This window comes from Myotis yumanensis, unplaced genomic scaffold, assembly GCF_028538775.1.
Source record: "Myotis yumanensis isolate MYYU_CA2020_CCGP unplaced genomic scaffold, mMyoYum1.0.hap1 SCAF_2, whole genome shotgun sequence".
Taxonomy (NCBI): Eukaryota; Metazoa; Chordata; class Mammalia; order Chiroptera; family Vespertilionidae; genus Myotis; species Myotis yumanensis.
This window is the reverse complement of record NW_027223753.1, coordinates 22,960,210-22,972,423: the sequence shown is the minus strand read 5'-3', so window position 1 is coordinate 22,972,423 and position 12,214 is coordinate 22,960,210. Positions and strand designations below refer to the sequence as shown.

Below are 12,214 nucleotides of genomic sequence, written 5' to 3'. Positions count from 1 at the left end.
AGTTTTGAAGCTTGATGTCAATACAACAAAATAGCATACATATCAAATCGCATATATCTCAACATATGTGTAACTCCATCTATTGAAAAAATTCCATATTAACCGGTACACCTGGTATGTGGAGATTAAACATGCTACTGAACAACTGACTAATCAAATCAAATCAAATCAAAGAATGAGAAGTTACCACAGACACCACAGAAATGCAAAGGAGTATACAAGAATACTATGAAAGTCTATATGGCACTAAATTTGATAACGTAGAAGTAATGGACAAATTCTTAGAAGCATACAACCTTTCTAGACTGAATTATGAGGAACTGTAAAACCTAAATAGACCAATCATTATATTAAGAAAATAGAAAGAGTAATCAAAACCTCCCACAACACGCTGGTGAATTTTACCGGACTTCCTCAATCTCTTCTAGAAATACTCAAGAGGAGAAATACTTCCCAACTCATTTTTTCAAGGCCAACATTACCCAGATACTAACATCAGACAATACAATACAAAAAAAGTTACAGGCCAATATCTCTGATGAACAAGATGCAAAAATCCTAAGTAAAATACTAACAAGTCAAATCAATATATTAAAAGGATCATACATTATGATCAAATAGGGTTCATGCCAAGGATGCAAAGATGATTCATTATCCACAAATCAATGTGATATACCACATTAACAAAATAAAACTCGTATGATCATATTAACAGATGCCAAAAAAAGCATTTGAAAACATACAACACCCATTTATGATAAAAACACTCAATAAAATGGTATAGAAGTAAAGTACCTCAACATAATAAAGGCCATATATGATAGTCTTCTTTTCCATTTTTTCTGATTTTATTACTATTTTCTTCTTTTTTCCCCCTGTTGTTCATTCTTTAAATTATTGAATGATTGCTTTATTCATTCTTAATCTTTGTTCCCTGAAAATGATTTCATGAAAAGGAAACATGATTTTAAATCTAATTTTTCCCTCTCAGTTCTGCTTCAGCTGTGTTCCCAGATTCAGACATAATAATTTTATCATTCATTAGTCCACTGTAGGTGCTTTCTCATTTCCCTTTTTATCCCAAGGGTTATCCATCCTTCCTTTTACCCAAACTTTTGTTAGTTTTCAGGCTATTTATGAAGTATAGTAATATCCATATTTATAATTTTTTATTAATTCTATCAGTATGTAATCCCCCACCTTTTTTCTTTGTTGCATTAAATCTTTTTTATCAGATACCTCTTAATATTTGTCTAATGTTTTTGCATCACTTTTACCCTTGTTAGATTTTTTTAATTTATCCAGTCTTTTAAATTTTTTACTCATTTATATCAATATCAACTCATGAATTCCTATTTTATTCATTAGTTTGTACTCTGATACACAAATCGTCCAATGGAAACCTCTTCTGGCTGCCTCCTATTTCCTTCTGACACATCCCTACCTTTTTTTTTTCTTTTTAGCATTTACATACTCAAAAGATATTCCAGGATTATCTTTTTCGTTCCCCAGTCTTGGAATCAGTCATTGAGCCCTCATGCCTTAGCTCTTGGTATGCTTATTGCTACCAAGGTAAAATTGTTTCTATACCATGTCAGTGGATAGAATCAAGCAATCCATAATACACACACACACACACACACACTAGTGACCCGGTCAACGGATTCGTGCACATTGAAAGGAAATTAATTAGACGGTGGCCAGTGGGGCAGGACTGGGGGAGATGGGCCGGACACGCCCTGGATCCAACCTACCGTGGTCCCTCCCCAGCTGGCCACACCTGGGGTGACACCGCGGCGGAGTGAGTGGGGTCCCTCCAGCAGGTGGGGTCCTTTGGCCTGGCCTGCAGGGACTGGGCCGAAACTGGCCGACATCCCCTGAGGGGTCCCGGAGTGCAAGAGGGCACTCTGCAAAGTTGCTGTCATAAAGGGTGTGCAATGCAAACACAAGTGTGCAGTAAACCAGATTCGGGGCTGACAGTGCCCCAGCAACAACATAATCCATGGCCAAAGGTGAAATCGCGCGGCCCCACCAGTGTCACCCAAGAACCACCGCTGCCAAGTCACTGCAGCTCGGCAGCTCCTGCATTGAGCATTTGCCCCCTGGTGGTCAGTGCATGTCATACCTACCAGCCAGTAAGACAGATGGTCACTTAGCCTTTTATATATAGAGATACTCATATCACTATAAACAACTATATCTATCTGTCTATCTAAACCTATGAGTTCATACCAACTCTTCCAATTTCATTCAACATCTCAGGGTTCTTCCTAGCCTTCTCCCTTTCCACGTTCATTAATCCTTTCTCAAACAGTGAGAGAGCTCCCATTATGCTCGATATATGTACTTATTTCTTAATTGTTTAACTTATTTGCACAATGTAATCAGTCTCCTAACCATTCCAGCCACTCACTGCCTCATTTGCTCTGATGCTGCGCTGCTTCACTGTGGCACCTCTCACCAGCGGGCTTCCATGGGCTCCAGGCACACACCAATTCCTCCATGCCTTTACTTCCTCAAACACTAATGTCTATGCAGAGAAGGGCAAGTAAATAAAGATGGGAAAACAAGGGTGAGAATCTGTCTTCAGTTAAATTTAAGATGTTTACATTCACTGTAATTTAGAACTTATTTCTGCTGTTATTTCACAATTTCTACCTACTGTACTCCGCTCCCCACGTCCCTACTGCTTTCCACTAAGTAGCAATGGACAATTTTCTTCTAACTGTTTAAAAGGTAACACATTCTACTTTTTTATATAGCTGAGTTGTATTTCATTGTATATATGTATCACAGCTTTAATTGTACATTGAAAGACAATTAGGTTGTTTCCATATCTTGGCTATGGTGAATAATGCTGCAGTGAATACAGGGGTACATATATCTTTACTTAACATTTGAAAGCCAGGCATAAATGATAAGTTATTATTATTCCACTTTGTGAGAAAAACTGAGGCACAGGGAGATTAAATAATTTATAAGCTATACAACCAGTAAGTGAAAGGACTAGCATCCAAAACCTTGGATCTTCCATTCTGTAACAATACTTCTTCTATTTTTTCAATGATAGTAACATATGATGATGATAGACAAGAGGAATTGGGGGTATTATTGCTTAATTCTTTCCTAAAATTTCAACTCAGCACCACAGGGAACCTTTCCAACATGGAAAATTAAAGTCTGAATTTAACAGAAAACTGGGATTCATTAGCAAAAATTCATTTTACTTTAGACTTTTTAGAAAAGTTCTATTTTACAAAATTAGGAATGCCACAAGGGCAGTTTGATAGAAAGTTTATATGGAATTGAAGGTATACTTATACAGCATAAAGATAGCTCTAAAATCTAAGAAAAATACCATTTAGCCCCACATTCCCAAATTAAATACGTAAATATTCTTAAAAATTGACATATTCTTTATTCTAATCCCACAATTTCAAAATTGTATGAGCTGAATGGATGCAAGCTTTGTAAATCTCAAAAAAGTTTGCCTGAAATGAAATATATACAATATACCTGATATTTCTAGCTTTTAGGGTTTTGAATATAAGTTAATAAATTAACTAAAAATGGGAACAAGTCTTTTGATGCAAGAAAGAAAACAACCGAAAAGACTGTAATGAAACAATATGTTTACTGGACGGAGTAAATACCAAATAATTTATTTTATGAAAACTGCTTTCTTTGTTATATACCATCTGTTGGTCATACCAATATGGTCAAACAGAAAAAAATATTTAAATTTATTTCAAGAAAATTATAAAGAAAAAGAATAACTCACCCATCAAATACAAATATACTATTTTATTCTAAGGGAATATTTCTGTAGTTTCTGCAAGGGGAAAACCCAAAAGTGGTTAAAAAAAAAAGAACAGAAAGGATAACTTAGTTGTTTCTCTGTGTTTGATATTTTTTTTTTCCTTTCCTGGAAAAAAATGTAATTTTACATAATTTTAATAAATTTTTAAAAGCAAATAATTGGACACGTATCAACAGCTATGCTTATGAGGAATGACCAATATTTTCTTGTATGAATTAATTTAGGGTCTGAACAACTCTGTGATTTAATATGCAATTTAAATCCCAATATAGTCATTTACGTGGGGTATTGGCTGTTCTCAGTTAAAAAATACAGATTTCTTTTTCCTCTCTGGTGTTTTATAACAATTTCTCTACTGTGCCAAGAATAATTGTTTTTCATACAACAATAGAAAGGGAAATGTTAGTGTTTATACAAAACAGAAAATGAATATATTGGGGACTATTACACCTGAAGTTTCTGGACAGTTTATTGGCAGACTTATGAGACAATTCAATTGTTTTTTCCTCCATATTAAACAAGGTCTGGAAGTAAGAAGTTTTCCAATCAGAGATGACAAACACAGATGGAATTAAATCATACAGAACTGGGGCGGATTTACTTCTTTACACAGTTCTCATAACAAAAATGAAATTTGTCACAGGCTGAGGGACAGAACCATCAAGTACACAATGTCAAAAGGCCTAGTTTTAAATTTTTATTGTAGTTAAATGACTTTCATTTACTTATTTAAAAAAAAACAAACCTGCCACTCCCACCTAAAAAATGGGACATATTTAAACTTATTTCAAGGTTAAAATTTCTGAGAGACTTTGGACTTCTCTCATTTCTATTAGGGTTAAGTTAATCTCTGCTAAAGTTTTGTGATTAGCCAACATCATAAAAGCTTTGATTCAAAATTTTGTGGGGAAGAAACTGAGAATGGAGATGAGGGAGATGGGTCGATATGTCAAACACACTATGACTTGCAATCCTCAGAAAACCACTAAAACAGCTAGAGTTTGGAATAATGCTATAAGAAGACCTGCTTATGACTATGAAAGACAGTCAGTGTCTTTGCATCCTAGCCCCATTTTCAAGTTCCTTAGGACAACAAGGTCATCTTCCAAATGCTTTGTATAGGAATACACTAAGATCTTTTCTATCATAATTCCGATAGCTAAATAATACTGTGTCTTTGTGGAATCATCCACAGGTTTGCCAGTTAGGAGAGAGACTATCCTTTTTGAAATGACACAGGCCTCCAGAAACTGGTGCTAAAGACAAAATAAGAGGAATTATTTAGAAAATAGGAAGATAAAACAATGAAAGGAAAGCTGCCATTTGGGGATAAAATGAAAACAAAAGGATAACCCCCATTTCTGTGCACCACAGCTCATGCCATGAGACAGCAGCAATAAAGGCTGACACCCAGAGAAGTGGGCATTTTAGTGGGTTTTCTAGAAACATTTCAAGACACCCGGGGTCTAATGGCTCCACAGTACTTCTCTGTGTGTAACTGGACTGCAGAGTTTCCACCTCTTTACCTTAATTTACCCACATCGACCCACAGCTGAGACGGCTAGACCCAGGAAGTAAAAGGACACAGTATTCTGGGAACAGCAGGGAAGGCCTTGCTTCCTGATGCGAGGGCCAACGGCAAAGCACAGAGGCTTTGATCCTTCACAGAAATGGCTTGGCAGTGAAAATCAAAATCAAGACCCCTTCACTCTCTACCTTATAATAAAAGTTCAGTATTTTTATTGGGTCTTCAAGTCTGGGTCCCACGGTCCTCATCTGATGTCACTCTTAGCTCTGTACTATTGCTCCCCTGACTTTGACATAGGGCTCCTCCAAGTAGCCTATTGCAGCCAAGGTTTCACTCCAAAGTTACCTCTCTAAGGTCTAAGGTTACTATGGTAGAGTTTTATAGAACTGTTTTCCTTAAAAATATTCCACAATTTGTTATTCCAAAACAAAATAAGACTATGCACCACTCAGAGAAATTGGTTAGTCATTCTGAAGATGTCTAAGAACTATGTCACTGCCAAAGAACAACATTTCTCAGTTCACATTCTTTCCTTCAATTTTCATTTGTACATCCACACTGTGGTTCACGAGTTATCTGTTTTCCATTATGTTATAATCAAGTCAAGGGGACTTGGACTTATACATCGTTTTCCAAAGCTTGGATGCATTCACAGTTTGGTGCATACCAATGTGTATGAAAATTGGAACCCCACTTCTGCTTTAATCTGACAATTCAACATCAGAGTCTTCAGATTTGGCTTTGGCAAGTTCTTCGTGTACCTCCCTCACCATGAGAATACGTGTTAACATGGTGTCCAGGGTCCCAGGGTCTATCGGGAATGTGGAGTACCACATGGGGCTATTCGGGACACAGGAACGCTCGGGTTGAAGGTAAAACACATCATTCCTCTGCTTCACACTTTCAGAACTATCCACAGGAAAAAGAGAAAAAAAAAAGAAAATTGGGGATCAGAGAGCAGAGGTCATACATAACTACTCTTTAATGTAATGGCTCTCAACTTTGCTTTGCTGTGACTTATATCACAGATCAGCAACATACCCACAGTTTATAAACACTTCCCCCCAGGAGCAACCTGTAACTCCACATCTTTTCTCCCACACTCAATAAATCATTTTTGTTTTGGAAGTGAGTCTAATGTTAGTAGAAGTCACAGTGTAAACCCTTCACAAACTTTAGTACTTATAACATTTTTAGGAGCAACAAATTTAACTCACATGCGACACTATGCTGAGAACCACATTTCCTCAGCACCCACTTTCCTGGAATGAACCCTATGAGCACTCAATACACATATCAAAGGGCAAATACAGTCATCGTATTTCTTTGAAAGAAAAGTGCGTTGGTGTGATCTTACAACTCTAAAGTCATAAAGTTTCTGTAAGAAAAAGACCACTCAAAAATTTTCAAGACCTTAAAAACAAATTGTTTTTGTATTTATAGTTTTAGCAGTTTAAAAGCTCCTCTAAATATCTTTTCTATATAAATAATAAAATAAAAGTTTAGCTATCACATAAATGTTGAGTAACAGTTGTAAAGATCAAACAATGGCAGGGATTCTTATTTTTGCTTTTGAAGAGGTTTTTGGGAAAAAGATTATAAAGATAATGCATTTTGTTTCTTGGTTCAAAATCCAGGCAGATACAAGAATGGGGAAATAATGAAATAGGAGGTAAATCCATCTTTAGACTTTGACTTTAATCACAGGCGAGCTACATTTCTGATATTCAAGCATCTGAAATCCAGAATATGTTAACTCCTTTTTGAAGAGAACTATATCTAGTTCAGGGGAAGAGCACTTACCATTTTGACAGGTAAAACTCATAAAGTCTGACGGGGCATCTTAGTGGATTGTCTGTATTCTCTGCCATTTCTACACCCACTGGAACCTCATCATCTTCATTTCGTTTCCTCTTGCCAACAGTTAGTTTATCTTGAGGCAGGAAATAATAAAAAGATTATATTTTTTAAGTATCAAGACACCCAACAAGCTTTGCTTCCACTCAAAACTGTCACTCCCTCCCCTTTCCTTTCCCTTAATCATTCAACAAATATGTACTGAGCACTTATGGAGGTACTTGATATAATTTTAAGTGCAGGGTCAATAGCACTGAACAAAACAAAGTCCCTGTCCTGTAAAAGTTATGTTCCCCTGCTCACCAAAGTAGGGCGAACACGGTGAAAAGCACAGTGCAAGAGAGTATGTCTCACTTCTGAGCCTGACTTGAAGAGATTTTAATAGGCACAGGGTTCTTAAGGGTTTCAGGTGCTCTTCTCCTACGGCAGACATTAAGATAGAAGTTTTCTCCTCTTTATCTAAAAATATTTATACTCTCCTGGCCGGGTGGCCCAGTTGACTGAAGCATCACCCCACACACCGAAAGCTGTGGGTTCGATTCCCAGTCATGGCACATACCTAGGTTGTGGGTTCCATCCCTGGTCAAGGTGCATACTGGAAGGAGGCAACTTGATCGATGTTACTCTCTCACATTGATGTCTCTCTCTCTCTCTCTCCCTTTCTCAAATCAATAAAAACATGCCCTCAAGTGAGGATTAAAATAAATAAATAAATAAATAAGTAAGTAAGTAAACAAAGTATTTCCACAATGGGACATCAGTGCCCTTTGGGCATTTGTTCAAGTTTCTTTTATTTGTCATAGTATTATGAGAAATGGAACCTTTGTTGGGAAAAGAAATTCTCAATAAAGTGAGCATTTGCTAAGAAAAGAGCAAATCCTTTTCCCCTAACAGAATACTGCAGAGGCCAAGGGTGAAGACAAGGCAAGTGGGCTCTTTCTTTTACACTTTCCCATTCAATCTTCAAGGGAATAACAGGCGGACCTGAGAACCTGAGGAAAAAGGCTTTCTTTTTCTTTTCTTATAGTTGCTCTTACCAGCACACAACTTCCCCCAGCTTCCTGCATTAATTATTATTTAAACAACAATTCACCCCAGTTTTCTACTTAGAGGCTACCTAAATAAGGAAGACTTTGTTAGTTTTTCATTCAGAAAAGCTGAACTTATTACAAATCTTATTAGGCACCTAAGATCAGAAAATAGGAAAATTTTACCTGACTGTCTCTCCTCCCCAATTAATATCAATTAAGAACACAAAGTGGGCCATATATGAACAAATAGAAGGAAATAGGACAGACATGTGGTGAACAAGCAAATAAATCTTAGTATTTTCTAAAGTAAAGGAGAAAAAAGTTAACATAAAGATGAACATCAGAATTATTCTTTAAGATTTTACTTTCAGTAATTTAAAATTTTCACATTCAAACTATATATTTCACTCTTATCCCAAGAAAGTAACAACTGGATTTTTGGAATTTTAGAACTTACAACTTTGGTCAAAATAAATTTAATTTCCAGTTTCATAATAATAATGTTGATTTTTTAATCTTTAAGACAAACTATTATTTAACAGGCTACTACTGGAATGAAAAACCATAACTCTTCTAATAAAATTGTCATCACTGCTATTATTCTACTGTGTATAAAAGCAGTAGACTCTAGGCCAGCTTTCAAGTTTCTTTAAAATTTGACATCTTATTGTCAACTAAACAGAGGTGCTCTGGTCAATAAAAAGATTTAGAAACAGGAGGTTTAAAAGTTAAACAGATTCCTTTAACTAGCAATTGACCCATCTGTTGCCCCTAAATCAGCTATATATTTAAATTCCCTGGGAGGTTTTAAACTCAGGATTATTTGGGCTCTACCAATGATATCAGGATTTCTAACTTAAAGGCCAATGAAAGTAGGCGATTCCTCTCATTCTGAGAAAAAGCCTTGAACCTAACCGTGACATAAAGCATTTAAATGTTAAACAAAAGCTACACAGTTACCCCTCTGCAATGAGTTTCTATTTGAATACTGAGACTTCAATGGAAATCTTCCAAACTCCACCACACACCTGGTTCTGACTCTGGCTTCTGTAAAGGCGGAAAGAATCTCAGATATGTCATCTTGGTACTGTGCTTCAAAATTCTGGTCCGTCTCACCACACGGGCAAAGGAAAGCTTCAAGTGCTCAGTAACATTCTTTAGTTGAAAGTATTTGGTATTGAAGAAAAGAAGGGTGTTCAAGAGGACAATTGGTGAATAAGCGCCCAGCTGTTTGCACTCCCACAAATGTTCTTCTTCAATGCGAGAGAACATGTAACCTGGACCGAAGAAGGGGGGGCGGGGGGGGGGGGAGAAACAGCATTGAGCTCCTGATAAATAAGACTAGTTTCTCAAATTCTCAGACAAGACATGGGGGCGGGGGAGGGGGACTGATTGTTCCTCTCCTTCCCCCTCTCATACAGAAAAACAGGGAAGGCACTACAAGCAAAAAGTCAGATGATTGCACACTGAGCATCCTGAAACAGCTTTAATCTACTGCTACTGTAGACCAGGGGCTGGCAAACTTTTTCTGTAAAGAACCAGGCAGTTGCCGTAGCCAGTTTGGCTCAGTGGGTAGAGCGTCGGCCTGCGGACTGAAAGGTCCCGGGTTCGATTCCGGTCAAGGGCATGTACCTTGGTTGCAGGCACATCCCCAGTAGGAGGTGTGCAGGAGGCAGCTGACCGATGTTTCTCTCTCATCGATGTTTCTAACTCTCTCTAAAATCAATAAAATATATTAAAAAAAAAAAAAAAAGAACCAGGCAGTAAATATTTTAAGCATTTTGGGCCATATAGGCTCTGAACAACTTTGTTGTTGTAGAAGACAAGGAGCTGCGGACAAAACATATAGATATGGCTATAATATACCATAAAGTTTATTTATAGACACAAATTTGAGTTTCATATAATTTTCACATGCCTCACAATATTATTATTCATGGAGTCCCCCTGCCCCAAAACCGTTTAAAATGTAAAAACCATTTTTTAGCTGATGGACCACATCCAGAAACAGGCAGCAGGCCAGATCTGGCCCATGGGCCACAGACTGCAGACTCCTGTTCCAGTTCAATACGCTTCCTGTTAACTCGTTTAATTTTATTTAGGTAAGATTATAAGAAGGCAGATAGTGCCCCCACTTCTTCCCACCCCCTCTTATTTTACTCTTGATTTTAGCCAAAAGGACAAGAAGTGATCCTCCTCTTAAATTTATACTGAGTGATAAAGTTATGATGACTTATTTGAGATTTTTCTTGAAAAGCAGAGGTCTTGCAGAAGAACTAAAATAAGTATACCTTTAAAGGCACCTTCCCCAGGATACCCCTTAAGTGCAGGCCTTTCCCCATGTTCTCTACCCAACCTCTCTGTTGCTGATTCTGCATTCTATTTTAGAAGACTGACTATCCACAAACATGAATTATTACTTCCATATATCTTTGTCCCTAAGCCTCCTCTTTGAATGCTAAATGCATCAAACCACGATGCTGCTCTTCAAAAGCGCTCTTTAACCCAACAGAAAGGGAGACAAATTCCAGAGCATCGCATTCAACTCTCCATTCCCAGCCAAGGAGCCTAAGACCAGGCGTGAATTAAGGGTTTGTCCAATGACCTATGGTCAAAGACAATTTGAAGATGAAGATTTAAGTCTCAATAACCAGTTCAGGGTACTTTATAAACAATTAAAGAAGGTCCACTGCTAACAGGTAGAGTCTGGAAGTAGAATATGTGGCAGTTACCACTACAGCATGCAACAATACCAGCATTACCAGAACAAAAACAGTTTCTACAACTGTAAATGGAACCTCCAGTAATTTTTTAAAATTTTTCAACAGTTAGTATGTATACACACACTGTTTAGAAGCTATAGTTTTACTAAAATTCTATATAATAAAAAGCTAATATGCAAATCGACCAAACAGAGGAACGACCAGTGGCTATGACACGCACTGACCATCAGGGGGAAGATGCACAATGCAGGAGCTGCCCCTGGTGGTCAATGTACTTCCAAAGGGGGAGCACCGCTCAGCCATAAACCGAGCTCATGGCTGGTGAGCGCAGCGGCAGTGGTGGGAGCCTCTCCGACCTCTGCGGCAGTGCTAAGGATGTCCAACTGATGGCTTAGGCCTACTGACTGAGCGGGCCTAAGCGGGCAGTCGGACATCCCCCGAGGGCACCCAGAGTGCGCGAGTGTGTAGGCCAGGATGAGGGATCCCCGCCCGCCCGCCCGCCCCCCCCAAGTGACGAATTTCGTGCAATGGGCCTCTAGTAATCAATAATAAAACCAAGACTTTCTCCTCAGGAGTCCAAATACATTACAAATCAGGACAGAAATAGAAAATGAACAATTTATAAAAAGATAATCTTACAACTTAAGCAATTTAAGGAAGTGTACCATGAAAAAAATCAAAATAAAAAATAATCATCCTACCATTAGGAAGTATTGTAGGTTCCCATATTTTCAAGAGTTTGGTAAGTTCAATCATAAATCTGGAATAGGGCTCTGTAAAAATGTTATCTATTCTACCATTTTCAAACAGGTACTAAAAGAGAAAAAAAGTGAAAACACATGTTGATACAAAGAAAAAACTTTTTTAAAGATTATTTTAAGTAAAACTTATGTTATAAACCAATGACACCCCAATAAAATTTTTTAATACTAACATTTTTTTTTAAAAATTATTTTAAAGAACATAGGTTACTCTTTAGCTTTACCCTTACAAAATTATTAACCATTTTAAGGATATATGTTAAAATACCAGGATTCCAGCTAAAGGCCCTTTCACATGGAATGACATCTTCTCGAACACTGTGCGGGAGGCAGCCAGGAGACAATTGATCAATGATTCGCTCTTATCAGTGATGTTTCTATCTCTCTCTCTCCCTCTCCCTACCTCTCTCTGAAATCAATAAAAATAAAACAAAATAAAATAAAAATAAAAAATAGAATGAATGCTTAAATAAAATACCCCCGACCCCTATATA

At 37.4% G+C, this 12,214-nt stretch overlaps 1 protein-coding gene across 6 annotated transcripts in view; it reads right to left on the bottom strand.

The window, feature by feature from the left end:
- Positions 1 to 3,617: 3,617 nt before the first annotated feature.
- The window catches only part of ZMYM4 (zinc finger MYM-type containing 4), a 120,494-nt gene continuing 111,897 nt past the window's right edge, over positions 3,618 to 12,214 (bottom strand). For all 6 annotated transcript variants that reach the window (XM_070404702.1, XM_070404706.1, XM_070404703.1 and 3 more), the window contains 4 exons: positions 11,661 to 11,772; positions 9,265 to 9,513; positions 7,152 to 7,281; positions 3,618 to 6,257 (listed from right to left, as the gene is read on the bottom strand). In XM_070404702.1, the coding sequence (XP_070260803.1) occupies positions 6,050 to 6,257; positions 7,152 to 7,281; positions 9,265 to 9,513; positions 11,661 to 11,772 (699 nt within the window). In that variant the 3' untranslated portion in view covers positions 3,618 to 6,049. The remainder of the gene's footprint in view (positions 6,258 to 7,151; positions 7,282 to 9,264; positions 9,514 to 11,660; positions 11,773 to 12,214) is intronic.